The sequence below is a fragment of the Aplidium turbinatum genome, chromosome 13, assembly GCF_918807975.1.
Source record: "Aplidium turbinatum chromosome 13, kaAplTurb1.1, whole genome shotgun sequence".
Classification (NCBI taxonomy): Eukaryota; Metazoa; Chordata; class Ascidiacea; order Aplousobranchia; family Polyclinidae; genus Aplidium; species Aplidium turbinatum.
The window spans coordinates 21,033,615-21,056,946 of NC_137484.1; the positions used below are offsets into that span (position 1 = coordinate 21,033,615).

Sequence of the window (23,332 nt, forward strand, 5' to 3'; positions counted from 1 at the left end):
ATCAGCATTTGATCACAAAATATCAACAAAAAAACGTTAATTTTGCTAACTGCTGACTTCTCCGTGCTGGCGTGCTCACTACTACCACATGTCGTGTCTAGCAACAATGCAAGAAAACGTAGTCACGCGCTCAGTTGATCGACTTTGCCGCCTTCTTTGTGCAATTTCGTCTCTGAAATACTGCAAAAATTTACTTTCCCAGAGTGACGTCGCCGATCGCCATTTTGTTAACCAAAACTTTTCACCGGCGAATATTTTCACTAGCCAATCGGACTAGTACTGCAACATTTCTACTAGTCCGCACAAATTTTCACCAGCCATTGGCTAGCGGACTACCGCTAAGATCGAACCCTGCATTATACAGTATATAAGTTTGCAATGACGCACGAAGTCATTATATCCAAATTAATGATGCTAAGCCTTTCAATTTACTGCAATAAAAATTTCATGAAAGATTGCCTTTTTGGAACCTATATAGAGCTTCCTTAGCGCAACTGTTCAACATCATGTTACGAAGACTAGTGGCATCAATAGGCTACAACTGTGATAGAAAACTTAGTTTCTGACTAATAACAAATAAGACTACCATTTCAGCTTAAACATGCAAGGTACAGAAAAAGTTTTTGTAAAAAAATTTTTTTTATAGATGCAAAACACTTTTTGGAATCCGATTTTGAATCCGATCAATTTTGTATCCGATTTTATACTTTGTTTGAACCTTCATTGCCATTAAATAGTGTTAAAAATGAAGAACCATTAAAGTGTTTTAGAAAGAATTTTTAAAGTGGTTTATGTATGTACTAATGTACAACATCATGATTTCAAATTTCCCTCTCAAAACTTATGTATACTGCTGAAAATAACAAGAATTAACAATCGTCATGTGACATAGCAAATTAACTGGATGATCTCTTGTCTATAATTTTCCTAACTGACACCATCTTCTCATGGCACAATTGCCTAATGATGTGTTTTATATAGTGCTGTTTCCTTGCAAATGTGTGTAGGCTAGCTGTCAGCATTTTGTAAGACAAATAGTTCTAGCATAGCCATTAGCCAAGTACCATACATTATTAAAAGTTATTCTGAACATCAAATTTCCTAAATGAAGGACTTACAGTATATTTACGAAATTAACTACATAAGTTACAAATACAAGCTTACCTTTAGTTTGATGTGTTGTACTTTCATGTGTTAGTATGATTGGTTACATGTCTGAATAATATTTGTCTTTGACCAATATGTTTTACACATGTATAACTTTTTTCACCATAATTTTATTTTCTTTAGTTTCAAATTACATGTAGCCTACTATTGCAGTCACATAGCTTTTCATTTTTGTATAAATTTTTATGGTACTTTTTTGTGTAGCATCTGAGTTTTATGTTCTTTCTATTTCTTTTTGAAAATGAAATTATTGATAAACCAGAAAAACGAAAAATATTATTTCATAAACTTAGAAACCTTAAGAAAAATCAATCATTTTATTTTTTGTCATTAACGCGTCCGGGACGAAAAAGATACTAACTACAAAAATCGATATAGACCTACGAGCACGTTAACAAACGGGAAAATGTGGCAAAACCTTGAAAGGTTTAAAACGTGACTGAATGGAAAATCATGTAGTAGGCTATATGTCAGTAGTTAGCATGGCCACAAAACCCAAAAAACAAATAGCAAAAAAACAATGAGAAGCACACATGTAGTCATGAATGACAGCTTAATGAAAAGTGTTGTGGATTGAGTTTGCCAGTTTTACTGTTGATGTGGATGAGCAGTCATAATAATAATTGTAAAAAATAAGCCTACTTTGAAAATGTAGCCTAATCTTTGAGAAATACTTCCAATGTAGCAAGCCTAAGTTAAGCTACCACTTGAGTGCAAGCTGACTCTGGTAATTTTTTGATATTTTGCCGATGTCCTTCTTGTGCCAACTACATTTCAATCAATCAATTATTTTATTTTTCGTCATTAACGCGTCCGGGACGAAAAAGATAATAACTACAAAAATCGATATAAACCTACCAGCACGCTAATTTCATTAGTGTTTGTGAAATTTTACAGATTTTACAATTTGGGTAGAGAGGTAGCTCTTTTGAACCATAAACAAACATAACTCAGCAACAACACTACATTTAACATTATAAAACAAAAAACAAAAGCGAACGTTTTCTTCTTGCCCACCTCAAAAATAAGATTTTTTCTAAAAGTACTTCCCAATTCTTTCCCAAGCTTTACTTACGTTATATTGACGATATTTTTGGCATATTTGATAACGATAATTCGTGTTCACAGTTTCTTGAAGTATATACTCAATACGCAACATCAAAACATAAATTTTACTGTAGAAAAAGCTACGGAGACTCTACCTTTTCTGGATGTAGAAATTAAGATAAATGGTAATGAGTTTGATACTTGGGTCTGGCGTAAACCGACAAACACTAATCTTTTTCTTAATTTCAGCGCTGTTTGCCCATCTAATTACAAATCTGCTTTGATCAAGTGCCTTATCTCGCGAGCTCGAGACATTTGCTCGAACAATGACTGTTTCAATAATGAAATTAATAAATTACGCTCGTACTTTGGTGCCAATCATTATCCGACTTGGTTTTTCAATAAGGTTCTTAGGGGGTTTTTGAATTCGGTCTCCACTACGTCTCTAGTTGAGGAGCCTGATTTCAAAAACTTTCTAACAATCCCGTTTGTTGGTAAGGAATCCAAACGTTTTGCCACAAGTTTGTCCAGATTTATTGCCTTGAAGTTTAACGTTAAGATTTTTCCCGTTTATAAAACATTTAAAGCTGGTTATTATTTTCAGTTGAAGTCTAAAACTCCTTTCTGCTTATGTTCAAACGTCGTTTATAAGTTCACTTGCTCGCATGATGCGAGATCGTCATACATTGGTATGACCACACGACATTTGGTGATGAGAGTGGGAGAGCATTTGAATTTAGCTAATTTTAATAAAAACAGTGCAATTAAAGACCATATTAGAAACTGCCAATCGTGCTCAAACAATAAACCGTCATTGCAGTCCTTCAAAATTGTTCGTAAGTGTTTGTCCGAGTTCGACACCAAGATTCACGAGGCATTGATCATCAAATCTTTAAACCCAGGGCTCAACAGGCAATTATTTGCTGGCGAAGCTTCTTATCTTTTAACAGTTTTTGATTGAATTATCACGTCTTGTGCTTCTCACATTTTCTTTGTTTGTGCCACTATCTCGTGTTGTGCTTCTGTCAATCTTGCGTAATTCTGCCTGATTTCTTTTCTGAATAATTAATTAATTTTTACTTCTCAAATACTTGACCCGTTGTGTTGTGTAATTTTCAGTTGTCATTTTGTGTGAGAGAGACAGTTTCTTAAATGTTTAGATTTGACCATATTTTTGCTGTGATACTATATGATTCTTTAGCATTTCTTTTAATAATATGTATTTTTTCTTATAGGCTTGAAAAGGGCTGTATGACTAGCCGAAAACGTTCGCTTTTGTTTTTTGTTTTATAATGTTAAATGTAGTGTTGTTGCTGAGTTATGTTTGTTTACAGATTTTGGCCAACAGAACTAAATAATTATTGAATAAGACTGTTCACCAGGTATTCAATTATAAAATTTACTAAAAGAACCCCAGAAACTATTTTATAAAGTGAATTGAACACACTGAATCCTAGCTTAACATACACATTCTTTTTAAAGGCTAAAAGTACCTTCTACTTCTAGACGTCGATGATAGAAAAAGATAAGCTGCTACTTCATATCTCTGTTTGAAACTAGCCGGACAACTTCACATAATAATCTACCGTATGAAATGAAACTGCTGACTAAAAATTCGATAGGCTGCCATTTGTGAAAAAGCGAAGTCACGCTCACGCAACGCCCTCAACAAACGCACCAATCAAATCCTTCTGAACTAATTGGTAAACTTCAATATCACCAAAAGACGTTCCAGCTGATTTCAGCAGTAGTGCTGCCAGCAAGCAGTTGCGGTTGCAATTCAGGTTGTTTGTTACGTAGTTTTAAGAAAAAATATACCGGTAGTTAAAGAAAATATCTCAAGAGCAATGCAATAAAATTTATATTATCAATAAACAGCAAAACCTAATGGTGATTTTATCCCATTTTTTAGATAAACATCAAGCCATGCATTAATTTTTTTTAATGGGAACAGCATTTGACAGAACACTCTATTTCGGTAATTTCGCTCTATTTCGGTACCACAAGAATAGCCTAAAACAAAGGCGACTGAAAAGTAGCATGCTTTCTGGCCACCGCTTTAAGTATAAGGTATTTTAAATATAGAAAAGTCACAAAACTAACAGATGTTGTTTTATTGTGTTTTGCAAGTTACTACTTTAGTGTAGCCTACTGTACTTGCAATATAGAAACAAATATATTGTCAAAAATGAATTTTTAGTGACATTTTATAATATGTTGATTGATGTATTTTTACTGACATTTTCTCATAAATCAGAAAATGACACCTAGATCTGCAAATATAAAAATGTCTGGACCAAGCAACCGTAATTCAACTCGAGGAGATTGGGTTTGGGCAACGCTTTTTCAGACAGCTGTCTTGCTGTAGGCTATGTAGCAGCACCTAGTGAATATAATTATTTAGTAGAAAAAGACACTTCAACACAAAGCGAAAACGTCAAACTCTTCGCATGTCGGTTTTATATTTAAAAATCTAGCATAAATATCACATTTTTGCTTTCACCAACCCATGGTAGGTTTTTTAGTCTACTTTTCATTGAGGATAGCTATGTATCGGAATACAAAGATTTTCATTGCCGCTAACGACACAATCCACCTTGGTTTTTATCTTTCCCTTTTTCTATTTTAATTTTTTTTTTGCTGCTGGCGCAAACATGTAGAGAACGGCAAAGTAAACACACGAATTTGACACCAACAAAATAGAAAAATGGCAAAACCCAACGTTTTAAAATATACATCGATAAAACAGTGGCTTAACATCAAAATTTTCTTAGCTTTTAAGTTTCCACTCCATAATCAACACGACACGTCGCAAAAGTGGATGAGAGCTTCATCAACACCATCAGGACACCATCATCTACCAGCTCATCCATTCCATCACCCACCAGGACAAGAAACAATAACTTAAACTGGATATCAAACCTCAATCGTCTTAGGCTACTGTGTAATGCGCAGTCTAACCATAGAAAGAGCTCAACACCTGCTCTCCTAGGCCACATTGAAACGGGCTTTTGCCTGAGGATGGGTTTCTTTTATGTCCGGTTTTCTTTCTCCATCCTATTATTATTATGACTGCTCATCCACATCAATATTGGAACTGGCAAATTCAATCCACAACACTTTTCATTAGGCTGTCATTCATTACTACATGTGTGCTTCTCTCTGTTTTTGTTTTATTTTTTGCTATTTGTTTTTTGGGTTTTGTGGCCGTGCTAACTACTGATATATATAGCTTACTACATAATTTTTCATTCAGGCACGTTTTAAACCTTTCAAGGTTTTGCCACCTTTTCCCGTTCATTAACGTGCTCGTCGTCGTCTGAGCTTCTGGGGCCGAGGGTCTATCCTTTTACCACCCCAGATTCACGATGTTCCCGGACTACACTGGAAGGCTGATAGAGAGCAGCCAGTCTTTAGTTTCATCATCCATGACGCGCAGACCTTCCACTCCGTTAGGTGGCTTGAAGATGGTACAGTCATTGATGATGTGGTCTGCGGTCTGTTCCTCGGCACCACATTCACAGGAGGAGGAAGAAGCCATTCCCCATTGGTGCATGGTTGAGCGGAAAAGCCCGACGCCCGTACGGAGACGGTTGAGGCGCACCCATGCCTGTCTCTGTAGTGTCAGGCCGATGGGGCGTGTGTCGGCGTCGGGGATGAATGAATGGAGTCTGGTGGTGCTTGACCTCCATTCAGAACTCCATTTATGGTCCGCCCAAGTAGCCGCAGAGATGTCTTGTTCGTCAGCTTCGTTGATCAGAAGCCGAGCGGCTGGCACGAATGGGTGTCTTGATTTCAGTCGGCGGGGGTACCCGTTTGGGAAGGCAGAGATCTTGTGGTGGAGAAGATGATTAGGCTCCAATGCCCGTCGACCGAGGGACAGAGTGGCTTCTTCGCGACGAAGCTCAGCAGGTTGGATGCCAGCGAGAATGGAGAGATTGTCCAATGGTGTGGGACGCAGGCATCCGGTCACTGTGCGCAGGGCGCTGTTTATGGCAGTGTCGATGTTGTGGCAGTGAGCACTGCGGCACCAGACAGGTGCACAGTACTCTGCTGAAGAGTAGACAAGGGCTAAGGCTGCTATTCGCAAAGTGTCAGCCCTCGCCCCCCAGCTAGAGCCTGCCAGGCGCTTCAGTAATGCAGCGCGGATGTCAGTTTCTTGCGCAGTGACACCAAATGGTGGCGGTATGTGAGCGATCTGTCTAATGTCACCCCAAGATACCTTGGCTCGGGGCAGAAGGACAGAGGTTTTCCGTTGTTGTGGACATGTAGCTCACGATCAGCTTCCCGATTGTGTAGGTGGAAAGCTGCCGCCACAGTTACAGTGGAAAGCTGCCGCCACATTAACGTGCTGATAGGTCTATATCGATTTTTGTAGTTATTATCTTTTTCGTCCCGGACGCGTTAATGACGAAAAATAAAATGATAATAATTGATTGAAGTTTAAGTTCTAAGTTTGTTAGGCGCAGTGTTAACCGATCGGATACTGGCTACTGCCACCCAAATTAAGAGTTGTTTCAGATTGAATGTATGACTTCTTTGGACCTATGTAACCACTAACCAACATAGCTTGATCGATTAATTGTCAATGGATAGCTTTTATTTTATTTCGTTTTCATATGTGTGACATGACGTTTACGTTGTAACATTCGAAACGCACAATCGCACATAGCCTAGCCTACCTACCTTATAAAAATGAAACAAAAATAATAATAATAATAATCGTGTTTTTATTTGCGCCCATTGCGATAACATACAGTACACTGCGATCACAGATGCGATACAACAGACTACAGGAAGCAGCGAAGTGACATATAGTCTTCGAGTCAACTGCTCCCCTTATTTTGGCTTGCCATTAAGTGTCTTTGCCGAGACACAGCCGCGTGCTCCTGAGCAGTGTCGAAAGCACGTCCTTTTGAACATCGCGCAGATGTTCTTCCCACTTGGCTACGCAGCCGACTGCGTAGCCAACCATGTAGCTATGTAGGCTAACTATGTAGCATACCAAACCTCAAGCCCATTAGGCCTACTGCAACAAGTCGATCGAGGTGTGGGCTATAGGCTATTTATTCCAAATTGTGTACGGTATGTGCAAGTTACTCAAGTATTTTCAGATTTAGAGCAATAAGGGTCAAAAATAACAAAAGAATAGTCAAATTAGCATTCATGCTAGCTAAGATATAGTCTGATTCTCATCAATCATACTTTTTTTTTCTGCTATTGAGCTTTGAGCAGCTAGGCTATAACAATTAAGTTATAAAATTTTCATTGTCACCGGCTCGATGGCTCTCTGGAAGAGTGCCTGCCGTAGTGCCGCTGCCTTTGAGCGTTGCCACCAAAATTGGTACTCGGTGGTAAAGCTTTGAGTTTGTAGTGTTCGATTTCTCATCGGGTCATATCAAAGATCTTTGAAAATGTTAGCTTACGGTAGCCTACTCTTTGCCACCTACAGCAATCAATCCTACCGATGTCATGGTGAGCAATATTATTCAACAAGCTTAGCCGGGTGTTGAACGAGGGTCTTTTGCTTTGAAACCGAGCTCTTTATCCACGAGTTATTCCACCACGAGCAGAGTCAGCTTTCATCTTGGCATCAATTTCTCATTCTACCAGATGACATTAGGTCTATTTGTTCACGTTTTATTGTTGTTTCTTGATTTTGCCTTTCTGGATTTGGATTTCGACTTATACCTTGTTCGTGGTGTGAGACCTGTAGAGTTGCTATCATGGTTAGCATCCTTGCATTGAGTTCTTGTTTTCTTGCTTTTTCTTTTTGCAGAGCTGTTTTCTTTGGTTTTAGTTGGAGTTTCTTGATTTATATTTGTTCGTTTCTTTGATTTTCTCTTCTTCACTTGCTGGTCTAGATCACAATCTTTCGAAGCCTTTTTCTTTTCTTTCTTTTCAGATTTTTTGAGAGATTTTTTTGGATTTGGATGACGACGAAGAGGCCAATCTTCCTTTTCTTTTTTTTGATCTGTCTTCTTTTTATCACTTTCTTCCTGACGTTTGCTCTTTTTTTGATGTCTTACTTTTTTCTCAGGAGATTTCGATCGTTCTTTCAGTTCTTCTTTTGAAGGATCCCGTCTGGTTTTCCTTTTCCGGTCTTTGTTTTGCGATGAGTGTTTTTTAGCTTGTGTCCTCTTCGAGTTGTGGTGGCGCTGTCTGATAAGAGGTCTGGAAACAACCTTCTTTCTTTTAGTTTCACGAATCCCTTTGATATCTCCTTTGTGGCGACGTCGAGTTGTGGTTTTCGCTTTTACAACTTTATCGATCGTTTTGCTTTGAACTTCTTCGGGTTGATTTGTAGTAGCTTCTGCAGATTTTTCCTCTGAAATGAATACGGTACATGAAATTGCAACAACGGCTATACTTTTTCAAAATGAGTAGGCTACTGGTGAAACAAATTGATACACGTATTGATACAAGCATTTTATATTAGTCATACGAAACGGTACGGAACATTATAAAACATAAAACAGTGAACAAACTGTTGTCGAGCGATGTTTTACATCATACTGTATGTCGGTCTCAAGCAACTCTCAATGTAAACAAACTAAAGTAAACATAATGGTTTGGAATTGGAACTTGAGCCTACGGTCGTGGATTTTTCCAGCATATGTTTTGTTTTTGAACGTGTCAAGACAGTTGCCTCTAACCAGGGAGTCGAACCGAACCCGAACCGGATTTTTGTAAACCGGTTTTGGTGCGATTTTGTCTGTACCTTAACCGGAACTGAACCGAAAAGTTGAGTTAGCTTAAACCCTAATCGAACCCGAACCACAAATCATTGTTGTTGAACCTGAGCTAAACCGGAACTCTTAAGTTTCTTCGAACCCAAACCGGAACTGAACCAAATTTTGAAACAATCTTTGAACCAGAACCGGACCCGAACCGGAAAAATCAAACGGTTCGACTCCCTGCCTCTAACATATCGGTTTAAAAAGTATCTTCATTTCAAGGTTTTCTGTTTATTCCAGCAATTTATCTTTCGTGAATAAGTTACTTGTAGGCTATTGAGCTTGCATTGCATTTTGTAGAAATTTATATTTTATACTGTTGTCCATTGGCAGACATTGCCAATCCCTTATCTTTGACGCAATAGATAAGTGACGGTACGAGAAGCAGTTTCTGGATTACGTTTGCCAGTGGAAGTAGTTTATCTCCAGTTTTCTAGCAATTTAGTCTACGCCCCTCAAATTGTTGCAGCTTACTTGCAGTATGCGAAGTCGATTTTCTGGGCTTAGAGGGTCGTACAATCTCTGATGAAATAATCACTTCGTTTTTGGTTGCTAGGCTGGGTTGCTGACCAAGCTGAACATAAGAGTGACCTGGTAGTCCGATAGGCTTCTAAAAATTAGAAGTGAATTCAATGCTTAGGCTTAGGTTAGGCCTGTGTTAGTGTTTGAAATGTCCTATCTTTACTCTATACCAGGGGTGGGGAACCTGCGGCCCGCGGGCCGAATGCGGCCCGCGTGACTGTTCCATGTGGCCCGCGTCAAAATTTCTTTACCCAAAATATATTAAAACAACAGCTCAAAAAAGAGTAGGCTCTGCATTCTCGGTATATTGCAAATGGCCTTCTGTGACTAGTAATCCATCATAAAAGGCCATTTGTAACAACAATGTGTACGTCACAATGTGTAGGTTACGTCACAATGTGGCCGTCCCAATGTGACCAGTTATTGTTAATCGGCCAGTTATGCCATTCGTGAAAAGTGTTTTGCAAAGTTAGTGGCCTACTTCTCAAATTAGCAAAATTTAACGTTGTATAATGGCTTCTGGAAAGAAAAGAAAGATTGGTGATGAAGACAGAATGTTCCAGAAAGATTGAACAAAATTTCGAAATTTTTAGTGGCCCACCTGTGTTATTTCTCATTTTATGTGGCCCGCAATGCTAAAAAGGTTCCCCACCCCTGCTCTATACGAACGAACAGGATATACTGTATTAAACGTTCAACAAAAATCTACATTACGTAGGCCTACTAGCCTATATTAAAGAATATATCAAGTTTAACAAGCATTTCAAGATTTCAAAGCGTTTTTACGACAATAAATCAACTTGTTTCTCTTTGTTTTTCTTTCACTTTCATTAGATGAACGTTTCAACCAGTGCTAGAAACTATAATTATCCTGATGAACACCTAAACTTTCCAGTATTCAATAGGAAACTCACTGAATAGGAATCAGAAGGATCGTCACAGTTGGTTTCTTCAGAGGATGAAAAATTAGGTTGCTTTTTATCAGCTTTTTCTTTATCCGATTCACAACACCTAAACAAACATTTTTGTCTAGATGTTTACCTTTAAATAATCTTACAACGTAATAAACATTATGTTAATTGTTTGGTGGTTGTGTTTTTGTTTGTTTGTTTATCTTTATCCTGCATTGCGGGAAAGCGGACTTGAGCGCTATGCATCGGTGTACGCCTTCCGACGTACACCTGACCCACGCTGCAGCCGACTGCAATGTCTGTTTCCGGTTGTCTACTCTACTTATGACTGAAATTTGGTACTACCCATTACTTGAAATCGATCACTGGGTAGAGGCAATTATCGTAAAGTTTCTTGCCCAGAGAAACAACAGCAAGTGCTGGTGGCTGGAGTCGAATATGCAGGCTCTCGACTGCGAGCCCAACGCGCTAACCACTCGGCCACTGCTGCCGACTTGTGGATAACAGAGCGTTGAAGTCGGAGCTCTAAGGATTCTTTGTCCGAAGTAGAGTTTAATTTTTGAAATTTTATGGAATCAGAGGTAAGAATGTAGCCTATTTTTGTTTCAGCTTAATAACGCTATGCCCACGAATAAATGAGCAAAGTGATTCAGCTAGGGACTTAAAAATAAGAGCGGTTCTTCTTTTATGAAGCCAGAACTTTTAAGAACACTTAAAAGGTTTTTCTTTCTTATAGAAGGTCGTGATTGGCATAATTCCGCTGAAAGTACTGGTGCCTCTAAACAGGGTTTTCATTTTTTGTACAAGACAGCAGCTGTATGAAGTAGCCAACCGCCTTACAGCCAAGGAACACAGAGAAGTTTCCGAATGGTAATCTTACACATCTCTGCTTGTGAATTCCCCTTGTCAACGCTACAGAATGTGAGTATCAAAAAACAATAAATTGATAACCCATATGAATAAAGACTTTCAGATTGATCTCGAATAGCGCTGTTTGCGCAAGCTAAAGTATTTACCGTCTAGCCAGCATTAGAAGAATGACCAAAATGACCACCGTTCCACAGACAGCTAGTGCTATGACTCCAGCTAATCCTAAAGATCCAAACTGGTCTTCTTCTTCTTTGAGGTCATCATCATCCGCTAAAAACAAAAATTAGATGTTCGATTAAGGTTTTAAAGTGAAATAAGTAATCACAATGTCGGTAATGTAAATCTACAATATTAGAATACCATTAAGAGGACATACTGGCAGTGGCAGGAGCGAGTCCAGCATGTAGCCTAATGGGAGAGGAGATTCCAACAAAACATAATGACTTATAGGTCTACGATAATCCGACCTTGCAAATACACTATGAATAAAGTTATGTTTTGGTCTTTTTGGGAGGCGATCGCCCCAATTGCCCCCCGGATCCACCATTGCACGCCGATCGTATCTTTTATGCAATTTTTTTGGCAGGCTACTTTTTACCAGACAAAGTAATTGCACCTTTTTTGTATCTTTTTAAGTTATCAGCAACAAAAAGTTAAAAACTTGTTTCTCACCTTTCTCTTTATCACGAGTGGTTCCTTTTGTAGGTCGTTGAGATAAACTCCTATGATAATAACGTTTCTTAATCTTGACCTTTCGTGTAGTGCAGTGGTTCCCAACTCGTTTTTAAGGCGACCCATTTAAACAAAAAATTCAGTTCGGTAAAATCTTGCGACCCAAGCAAATTGTCGTAATATTTTATAAGCCATACAAGATTGTGTTGCAAACAAACAGCACTACAAAAGCAGTAACTTTTTCCGAAAATAATATGTTTATCAAATCACTAATGAGATAGCTGTGCTGGCTTGCTGTCAGTGAGTTTTTGAAATCGAGGCGTTATTTTGCTTAGGCATAGCAGCATGTCGGCTTTAACTTCCAGCCGGTTTCGCTGTTCAGTTTTCAATACACTCATGGCGCTAAATCCAATCTTACAAAGCCAAGTTGTTGCAAATGGAATCTGTTTTTGAATCCCTAATTGTGAAACTGTGGGATACACTGTGTACATGGAAGCCCAAAAGTGGATGTTTGCAGAATCTTTGGGGTATTTGTCTTTGAAGGACGCAAAAGAAATACGGTTTGCTACTTCTGTCGTTATGTCCATAAACTGTTCTGCAACATGGATGGAAAGTTGAGGCAGATCTTTTCCAACAAATGGATCAATTATCCAATCATTTTGGTTATTAAGTGTTAGAGATTCTTCATAGTAGTGCACAAGCTTTTTGGCAAACTGTTCCAGGTGTCTAATTATCGTTTGCTTAATATCAACTTTATTGCCACAGATACCGTAAAACCTCTATTTCACCGCCATGGCGCTCTATTTTTCCACTCTTGTTTAGAAGTGGCGTTCTATTAGAGGTGACGTTCAATTAGAGGTTGGCGCTCTACTTTTCGACTAGCTGGTCAGAATTTTGAAATAAAGTTTATTAATGAAAAGAAAAAACACCAAACACATTTACCGGTATATACAGGTAATTTTTAGTTTAAAATTCGTTTGTTTTTAGTTTAAAATTGAAGCAACCTGTCAGGCCCCAGGATTGGCAACACGGCAAAGTGGTGTTCTATTGGAGGTGGCGTTCAATTAGAGGGAGGCGCTCTATTTTTCAACCCTTCTTTAAAAGTGGCGTTCTATTAGAGGTGGCGTTCAAATAGAGGTGGCGGTGAAATAGAGGTTTTACGGTATATTGCGTTAGCTGAGGAAATATATCGTACTCATCTCTGGTGACATAACTTTTCCAGAATATGAGTTTTTGTGTTAAGCAGAAACTTTTGCGGCGCAATCAATCACCGTAAAACCGTTGCCTTGCATATATCAATTTAGAGAATTCAGAGTCAAATATATCGGCAAGGTAAGCAACTTTTGCCTTGAAATCTTCTTCCAAAAACTTCTCGGCTAATCTCACACAGTTCTGTTGCCTCATGAAGATGGCAATCTCCTCTCGCAAATTACAAACTCGCTTCAGGACACGACCTCGTGACAACTATCGCACTTCTGTGTGCAACAGCAATGCTTGATAATAATCAGAATCCACAAAGACGAAAACAAATGCCGATTTAGTGGACTTGTTTTGATGAAGTTTACACACTTCACATCATTCAACACTTCGTGCAGCTCTTGAGACAGCTTTTTTGCAGCAAAGGCCTCTCTGTGAAGAAAGCAATGAGTCCATACAGCACTTGGGACTTTGTCTTTGATGCGTTTTACCACACCAGACTATGCGATGCGTGGTCCAACGTGTGGAAAACTTTGTCATAGTTGGTCCGACATAGCGTTCGTGACATATAGTGCACGTTACAATATAGCCTATATCCCGTAACTTTGTCAAGTTAATTTATGTTTGAGACTGAAATTTTTGTTGGGTTTACATTTAATAATAATAATAACAATAATAAAAGCGAAAATTGTTAAAACTTCTTGCACTACGATCATGCTACAAAGCTTTCCGATGTCTCGACATGAAACGCTTCATGACTTGTGTTTATATTTTCCAGTTTTGTGATCGATCTCTTCACGTTTTAAATTTTTTTTTATTGTTATTTTTTTCGCCCAAGATACAATATGCCTGAAAAACAAGCGACCCAAAAAAATTATCAGGCGACCCAACTTTGGGTCGCGACCCATGAGTTGGGAACCACTGGTGTAGTGTACTATCGGCATAGCAAACTAATTTTACCAGCTTTTTTGTGACAAGTTTATTTGTTATCATTATTTTAACATTGCTTTAACTTAAGCTGACGATATCATAGTGTAAACGTTGAAACTTTTATTTGTTTAGTTGCCGAATAGTAACCGAATAACAAGTTAAATAAAATACCGAATAATCATAATAATCAATGCACGCCATTACTAACGTACCCTCCGAATCCACGAGAGGGAGGGTGATATCTGTCGTAAACGATATTCTTCGCTTTGGTAATAAACGATCTGCAGTGAAATAAACTATAATGAAGATATTGCAACTCAAACTGGATCAAGCAATGCACGCAACATTATTAAATCCAACTACCTACTAAATAAATTAAATTTATATCAATAGTATCATAATTGAATATTAGTTATGTCATTATTATCAAATGAATTGACATCAACTCAAAATTAAAATAATACATAAAAGACGTGTTAAGCGTTATGAAGATGCAAGCTTATTTTTTCGTAACTTACGCCATTGAAACAGTGCAAGTCGACTCAGAAAATTAACCGTTATGCTAGCAAGCAAGCAATTAAGTTTATTTCGGCATAGTTCCACATTCATTTTCAATGTACACATCAGGAGATATAACAAATCGCTTTTTTGATATGGAAACTACACCATGCTAGCAAGGTTGTTAGTAGTCATCAACAGAAAAAAATAGTCTTGTGTATATCCAAACCTTTTATAATTTTCAGATTGTTTTGTTAGTGTATCTGAAAACAAGATAACATTTTTTTACCAACTGTGTATTCTTTTAGCTTTTTTTTACTTATAAACGGTTCGCATGGCACGATTATTTGGAGAAACAATTATAGTGAGCTCAATATTTTGTGATTTATTTTACCTGAATCCAGGTTGCGATTCAGTGACTGCTCTGTAGCTGATGACAAAGGGACTCCTTCCTTTTGTCCTGACAAGTTTGGCAAGCGTATCTTCGCCTTGAATATCTAATCTTATGTGATTTCCTGATAATGAAAGCAAACTGGATTAACACTTTAGTCTTTAATTACCTGATAAATGAAATACAGTATAGTACAATCGACGGTAAGTTATTTCAAGAAAGAGAAAGGAATAAAAAAAACATTACATGATGAGAGGTGTTCAAAGTTTATTAAGCACAAGCTGGAAATAGCATATTACGAGTAAGGACAGCAAGAAGACACAAAATCTTATACTGTATTGTAAACATGTAAAAAAAAACTTAATACTAATCAGTTCATGTATTCAGACGATAGTCATACAGACGATTTGTACGTTTTCCATGCTGTCTATTAGTTTATTTAAAATCAAAACCGTACGTTGTATATGACTATCCGGGCCATTTTAGTTATGTGGTTATCAATGGTGTTTCCACAATATTTAGATTTGAAATAATCCATTATTGCGTATAAAGATCAACAACTGCAGAATAAATCGAAGTGTTACATAACAAATGATTGGCCATAGTTCCGGACGTATGATCTTAATGTGATAAAACGGATCATGCAATTATTCAGTATACAATTACCCAGATTCCGCGCCCATTATTTGAAAAATATAAAAAAATTTGGTACATGGCAAGCCACCGTTGGCTACTGTTGCAATAAGCGTAGGCTGTAGGTTGCTGCAATTTCTGTGACGGAAAAAGCGTCGGTTATTTGACATCTCTATACGCGCAACCTCTCAAAAACCTCTTTCCTCTCACGACTTCGACCGAAACAGGACCAATGAGTGGTCTCACTTTTTTAAGAATCCAAAACAGATGCAAACGCATTATATCGCACTGATAACAATCCGTTTTTTTCAGCTTCCACTCTCCTTGAAAAGATTGCTAAAAATTTCCCTTGAACCTTTCTGTCAAAGATAATGTGTAGGTTGTACGAAAGAGCAAAGACAAAGCTTTGAAAAAGCTTCCTCAATCTGAGACTTAAGCTTTTCCCTATCAACCCTTAATTAAGATATTTACCTATTGTGACGTAATCTGCTGGTCTGTGTTTGTCACAAAAACGTCCTTGCGACTTTCCAGCGTCGACTATCTGAAAAAGATTGTATTAAAATGTCAGAAAGAAAATATCAATAACAAGTTATTTTAACCTGCTACTAAAGTATAAATTTTTAATTACTTATTGATTATTCCGTAGGTGTGGTTAATTCAAGCCACAGGTCCGGTGTGGCTTCAACATAAATAGAAGTATTGTGAAGTTGTGTTATGCAAAACATGATCAGGGGCGCCGGAACGATTTTTGACTGGGGGGGGCAAGATTACGAAAATAGGGCACTTTTGTTTACTAAAAGGCCAATTTTTTTCAAGTTTCAAGATAAGATATAGCGATAATGCTAATCTATCAGCTCACTATGTATTGAGTAATGATAGCCTACAAGTGTCCGGTATACAAAGAAGGGCATCATGCTATGTTATAATGATGTAACCTACTGTCAAGCCTTAAAGCAACCTGCGGCCATGGCCGCTAAGTAGTGCTTGAATGACCGCCGGTGCTACCTCCTCAATCGGCCAAGTTTGGTCGCCGGTCTCTTCTAGCCAATTATTTAATTTCGCAATAGAATGATCGTGGATTAACTGTCGAAAATATGTAGTATCAAAGAGTGATGCAAAATTACGTCAGCGCGTCATAATCGCCACTGTTGCATTGTGCGGGAAGATTTTTGTTATTAATGGAAGATATCCATCTGCGATCACCAGCGCTGTAAGTCTTGTTTGTAATTCCCGACGTTTATTTTAACAAAGTCTTAATCCGAAGTGCTAATTTACATCGGCTGGTAATATTGTCGTTTTTATGTCGATTCGATGTTGTCGGACATTGAATCGTTGTTAAAAAGGAGAACTAAGTTAGTTGACATCCGAGGGGAAAACATTTTTTGGTCATATTTTGCAAAAATTATGCTTCTTTTTAGTAATGTCGTTCACATCATTGAAATACTTATTTTATTACCTTGCGGTCATCGTCAACTCATGTGGAACGTTGTTTTTCGTTGCTAAAAAGAAGTCTAGGGGAGTGGCCAACTTCTTTAAAATCAGCCACATTGGAGCAGTGCCGGTCTTAGGGTATTGAGGGCCCTGTGCGGAATATGCTTTGCGGGCTCCCATGACAATGATTCAATTTTTTTTTACGAAAACTGGTTCAATTTTACTTGGTTACATAAATATGCATAAAAGGCATGAATGAAGATAGATCAAAAACACAAAATCTCTGTGTTAGTCATAATAAATTAGTCTACTTCGTATATAAATTATGTTGACGTGTGATAAAAAATCATTCAATTTTGTTCACAATACTGTTTTGGGATTTCTACAAAAATGTTTGCTTTTTTTATTTGACATTTACATTACCATTATTCGAGCAAACAATCAAAAATAAGTTCAACCGTAATAAAATTTTTGAAACATGCTGAAAGTTCTTTCTCAAACTTTTATCCAATTAAGCCCAAATTTTCGACTAATTAAAAAGTTTGAGGGTTTTGGTTATACTCCCTGCACCCTAGCTCCTACGCCTATGTTAAAGGATACCGGTAGGCCTAATTGCTTGCGAATTAAATCAAATTTGTTCCATTAGAAATGACAAAAATTAATGTATTTTTTAAGTAAATTGCGGGCCCCCTAATTTGCGGGCCCTGTGCGATCGCACGGTTCGCACACCCCAAAGACCGGCACTGATTGGAGACACTCGTGCGAGTGTCGTTAGATGGTCCCGCAGTACTAGATTACAATCCCGATAAAGCAGTTATTGCGTGGTGTAACGATTCTATTGTAGGACGTCGCCCAGGCCCAGCCTTCAACAACGCTAAGTGATCATTTTAGCATTGTTGCAAGTTTAATTCTATTTACTTGTGCTATTTTGGCCTCCAAGCACGCAGATTTGGCCGCCGAGAAGGAGCTCCCGGTAAGCCACGATGGCTGCCGAAAAAAACGAGTTTGAAGGCCTGTAAGTTACTGTGTTGCAAAATTTTGTGCCGTAAATATTATTTTGAGGCAAAAATGAAAGATCATAATTAGGCTAAAAGGGAATAGCAGAAACTGTTATATTGCGAAATGTGCAGTAGCTTACATGACTTTAAAAGGGCACCATTGCCCCCCCTGCCCCTCCATCTGCAGAAAAATTGAGGGCAGGGGGGGAATTCGCCCCCCCTGCCCCCCCCCCCCGCTTCCGGCGCCCCTGAACATGATCACTGCTCTACAACTCCCACTCAATTTGCACCAGTCGTCAATTCTCGATTCCAGTCGTCAAGCAATATCAGCATGCACGCGTGCTGACGGCAATCTAGATAGAGTGTGCGCAGTGGACACAACATTCCCTGTAGGAGAGGTAGGAAATGTTCATTTGTTAGGAGAAGTAACTTGCGTTACAATGAAAAGCCAAACAAATACACTAAAAACTAATGACATTAAATTAAATTCAGTTACGATTTCCTAAAACCCTCTACAGCAGTGGTTCTTAACCTATGGGTAATTACCCACATGTGGGTAATTTCAGGATAGCAGGTGGGTAATCAGCTGAACCAGAATATTTAGAATTATAGATGTAACAAACAATGTCACAGCTGTAAGTGGTAAAGTTGCTTTATTACTTATGCTTTTTTTATTATTTGAGTCCGTTCAAAACAACCAAACAAGCACAGTGATATTTTATCATTTTTAGAATTGTTTCGTCATAGTGATTTATTTTTCGCATCATTTTTGTTGCCGGTTTTATGTAAGCTAAAACCTCAATTGCTAAGGTAACAGGGATCAGTAAGTCAGTAGATGTAACAGAAAATATATTTCGCACTTGTTAGTGCATCGTCAGTTCTGATAAAGGGCAGTTAAGTTGTTATTTAAAACATTACTTGTAGGTTTTAACTGCCCTTATCAGAACTGACGATGCACTAACAAGTGCGAAATATATTTTCTGTTACATCTACTGACTACTGATCCCTGTTACCTTAGCAATTGAGGTTTTAGCTTTCTAGATATGGAACAGGGATCGTTTCAGAACAAGACTAGGTCAGAAAGCGAGGCAGACTCCGACTCAGCTCAGGAGCAGCCTAGAGCAGTTAGCTACGGTTTTATGTATTTCATTTTTGTGACATAATAGTAAGATTTTTCTTGTATAATCAGTTCAGTTACAGTTGTTTTATAAGCAAGCTTGATGGCTGCGTTGCTGTTAGCAGTTGTTTGAAGTAGTTTATATAGCTAAGTGTACATTTAGAGTTAGTGTTGAGACGAGCGAGCTATATTCTTTTGAAGGTGAAAGCTTGGGAAAATGATAGGGAAAGCATATCCAAAAGTTGTGCAAAACCACTAACATTGTTGACTATGTTCCCTTCCACTTATCTCTGTGAATCAGCATTTCCAAGTGTTGTTGCTTTGAAGTCAAAATTTCGAAACAAGCTGTTAGATCTGAAGTCAGATTTGCTTTGTGCAGTATCCAAAATCGCACCCAATATTGCATCAATTGTACACAAAAAAAAGCGCAAATGTCTCACTGAAACTATTGATGCCGTTCTTTACATTAAATGTTGTTTTTGTTGAATAACGCTGTTTTATATTTTTAATATGGTAAAATAGATAAAATTAGATTTTGGGTAATGGGACTTTGATCTGGACAGAAATGGGTAATAAGGGAAAAAAGGTTAAGAACCCCTGCTCTACAGCCTGTTTCACCTTTACTAGTGATCATCAGAAGGTCATGAAAAATATGCAGAAATAAAATATGCAGAAATATAAAATCGGTAATACTTGAAAAGATATTAAGTATTATAACCTTAATGTTGTCTGCAAAATAAGGTTATGTCATGTTTAATATCTTTTCAAGTATTACCGATTTTTATTTTTGCAAATTTTTCAGCACCTTCCGATGATCCCAGTGAGGGTGAAACAGGCTGTAGAGGTTATCAGAAAATAGTAATTGAATTTAATGTAATTTGCTCTGCTTGACTATTTTGCCTGGCATTGAGCACTTCTTACTGTATAGTATTAATAGCATTTATTGTCTAAATACTAATGATATATTTTCTGCTGACATGGCCCACATAAAGCCGAATGTGGAGCTAAACCGCAATAAAATTGATTGATACAGTATGGTACGTTAGACGAGCAAAAGAAGGAAAAAAAAGGTTTATTTAAAAAACATGGTTTACTCCATGTAACGTGTTGATAAAAAACTTTTTTATACATGGAAAAATATTATTGTACAGTGTTAGCTAGCAGACAGTTAATGGACTACAACACGTTTCGATTCCAGTCTCACAAATAATATATAAGTTACTCTATAAGTTACCGTTAAAGCATTTCGTGTGTTGACATTTTAACTCCAAAACTAAACAATTAAATCACCTCCAAAAAATTCTGCAGGCAATTCCTGTCGTTTTGATTTCCCAGTTCCAACTTTTGAACAGAAATTTGTATCCTGTTATAGTGAGATGAAATTCCACTCTGTGCAATGGAAATCCTAAACAAAATTTTATACATTTAAATAGCCTATTGATAATACCAAGCAAATTTTAAACTTTACTGTGGTGGAATAATTGTGGAATTTGGATGAACATCATTTCAGGTCCCTTTGCAAAATCCTTTCCTGGTTTTGCTTATAAAAAATGGATTTAAACATAGGCTACAGTATAAGCAAAACAACAGAATTTATTCTCATTAAAGATACTTATATAAATATATGTCAAATATGAAACATGAGTCTGACTCACAACAGATTTGTGATTGTTTTCAAAACTTTAATCAACCTCCCTTCAATAACTTAGTTGGCTATGCACGGTGAACACCTCGCATCCAGGCTTATGCCTGGTAAGAGTTACAGATTGAGATTAAGTGGACTGAAATGCAAGGAAACAAATCTCTGTGTCCATCTTCAAGCATGCCTAAGTATCCTGCCAAAGACATAGCCGTATGCTTTTGAACTGTGTCGAACCGGCGTACTTTCAAACGCCGTACAAAGATTTTTGTCACTCAACTATGTAGCTGACACGTTGCAACGACAATATCAAGCAGTGTAGATTACAAAAAAATCGCAAAATAATCTTCAACAGGAGAAAGTTGCAATACCAAATTTTTGACAGCAAGCAAATTTCTGTCTGCCCTGTGAGCTGAGTAGTTAGTAGTTACGCGCCGGCTCAAAATCACGCAGCGCAAGTTCGACTCTCGGGGTGTGCGCTTGAGCAACGCACTTTCAGGACTGCTCTCCATTCAGCGGCACCTAGTGAATGGAATAATTCCTCAGCAACAACACTTCGACAATCGAAAACTTCACTCTGTCAATCTCGATACCCGGCCCTGCGTCAAGAGCCACTACAAGTATGCGAAACTACCAGGAATAACCAATCAAGGCTTTGCCAGTCCGAGGATAACGATTCAAAAACCAACCAACCAAGCAAAAATAGCCTGTTAAGTACATTGGCGTAATCAACGTTTTAGTTTTTTTGTGGTAGTCTGTAATATGTTTTATCGATTTCAAAATATACAATTTGGTGAAATACGTAATTAAGTTAAACATAATGTTAAACTTACATCCAAGTACATTGAAACTGCGCGGTTTGAAACTTTATTCCTTGTTTGCTCCCTATCGCTCTCCAATGGTTTGTGGCAACAGCTTTTTTAATGCAGTGAGTCCCTTTCAAAAATAAAAATAATTGTAAACTCTATATACTACTACACATTATTATCTTTTGCTCGTGCAAAATTCATATTGAAAGTTCTTTGTGATATTTACAAGAGAACACGAAGGTTTCTTTGCTATAAAGTCACTTGTTTATTAGTTTATTGTTTTACATTCGTTAACACCAAAGGTAGTCCCATAGGCCTACTTGATTCAAATGCGTCGGATATGATAAGATAAGGTTTTCATTTTAATAATAATAATCATGCTTTTATTTGCGCCCATTGCAATAACATACAGTACACTGCGATTACAGATGCGATACAACTACAGCTGTACAATAATAAACGACAGGAAGCAGCGAAGTGACATATCATGGACTTCTAAATAGTAGTATCTGGACTGGAAACGCAGTGACCAACAAAAGGCCAAACAGTTGGTACAACAGTTGGCCAACAGTGGGCCAACAGCCAAGTAACTAACCCTGTTGGCCCACTGTTGGCCAACTGTTGTACCAACTGTTTGGCCTTTTGTTGGTCCCTGCGTTTCCAGTCCAGATGCTACTATTTAGAAGTCCATGGACATATAGTCTTCGAGTCAGCTGCTCTCCATAGTTTGGCTTGTACTAAGCCTTTGGCATTGGCATTGTTCTAAGCCTTTCGCACTAATGAGAGTAGGATGGCCAGTTCCTTTCTCTCGGCCGCTTTTCCTGCAGCAAGGGTAGAGGTGAGCGGTGTTTCCAACAACCAGCTGAAGCCGAGAGTCGAACCACGTTTGCATAATTGAAAAACCAACGCCTTATCCGTTACGCCATAGGCTACATTTATTAGCCGTACAATAATAAACAAATAATATTTTATTGTTACTGATATTCACTCATAATCTATTGCATAACAGTTTCGTTTATAATATTGCTATCCTAATGAAACTATTGTGAGTAAAACTTTTTTGAATAAAGAAGCAAGATATGTCATAAGTACGAGAAATTCGTCAGCGCGCAATCTATGCTAGACTACTGTAGCCTATATATTGCACTTACATCCTGGTGGGGGGTAGGGGGTTTCATGTTTTTTCAGTCTCGATGGAGGACGAATTAACTGGGTAATCTCAACTAAAAATTCAAAAACGTTTTTAAAATGGTATTTTTTTCCAAAAAAGTTTCAATCTTTCTTGGAAAATTAAATTAAGTAATCACAATTTGTATGTACAAACAATCAATGTTTGAAAATAACTAATATTAGATAAATTAAGCTTTAATAAATTACTAGCCTACCTACTTTTAAAAAACCGAGCTAACTTTATGCAGCCAAACCACACTTCATAAAACTTGACAGTTTAAGATGCTTCAACACTTTGTAATCTTAAATCGACAAACACACGACTTTTAAAAGCTATAACCCACGATAAAAATATAAGTTTTTATCAAACAATAAGACGATGAAAGTTATATAAGACTTAAACATACTACAAGTCACAGCAGCAGTGTGAAAGTTGATCTCCCATGCAATGATATGTTCGATTTTTTAACAAATTAACCTTCTGAAAGTAAATTTATCTTTTATGGGAGTAAATGTACTAAAACGGAAAAGTGGGCTGTCTGACAAATAGGACTCAAGTTATGTTTCAAAAATACCTGATGAGGGCACATCAT

The 23,332-nt window shown here is 37.7% G+C and overlaps 1 protein-coding gene across 1 annotated transcript; it reads right to left on the reverse strand.

The window, feature by feature from the left end:
- Positions 1-7,752: 7,752 nt before the first annotated feature.
- On the reverse strand, positions 7,753-22,749 carry LOC145782432 (uncharacterized). Its single transcript, XM_082594217.1, has 11 exons — positions 22,721-22,749; positions 21,594-21,696; positions 20,412-20,526; positions 16,047-16,116; positions 14,946-15,066; positions 14,266-14,334; positions 11,927-11,976; positions 11,401-11,524; positions 10,388-10,484; positions 9,426-9,561; positions 7,753-8,542 (listed from the first exon to the last, which is right to left on the reverse strand). Coding segments are annotated over exons 2-11 (1,479 nt in total). The 5' UTR covers positions 21,596-21,696; positions 22,721-22,749; the 3' UTR covers positions 7,753-7,847.
- Positions 22,750-23,332: the final 583 nt, after the last annotated feature.

Coding starts and splice junctions, on each gene's coding strand:
- LOC145782432 (XM_082594217.1), bottom strand. Junction 11,977..14,265: donor CCCTCTCGTGGATTCGGAGG/GTACGTTAGTAA, acceptor TTATTATCATAG/GAGTTTATCTCAACGACCTA. Junction 11,525..11,926: donor CACTCGTGATAAAGAGAAAG/GTGAGAAACAAG, acceptor TTTTGTTTTTAG/CGGATGATGATGACCTCAAA.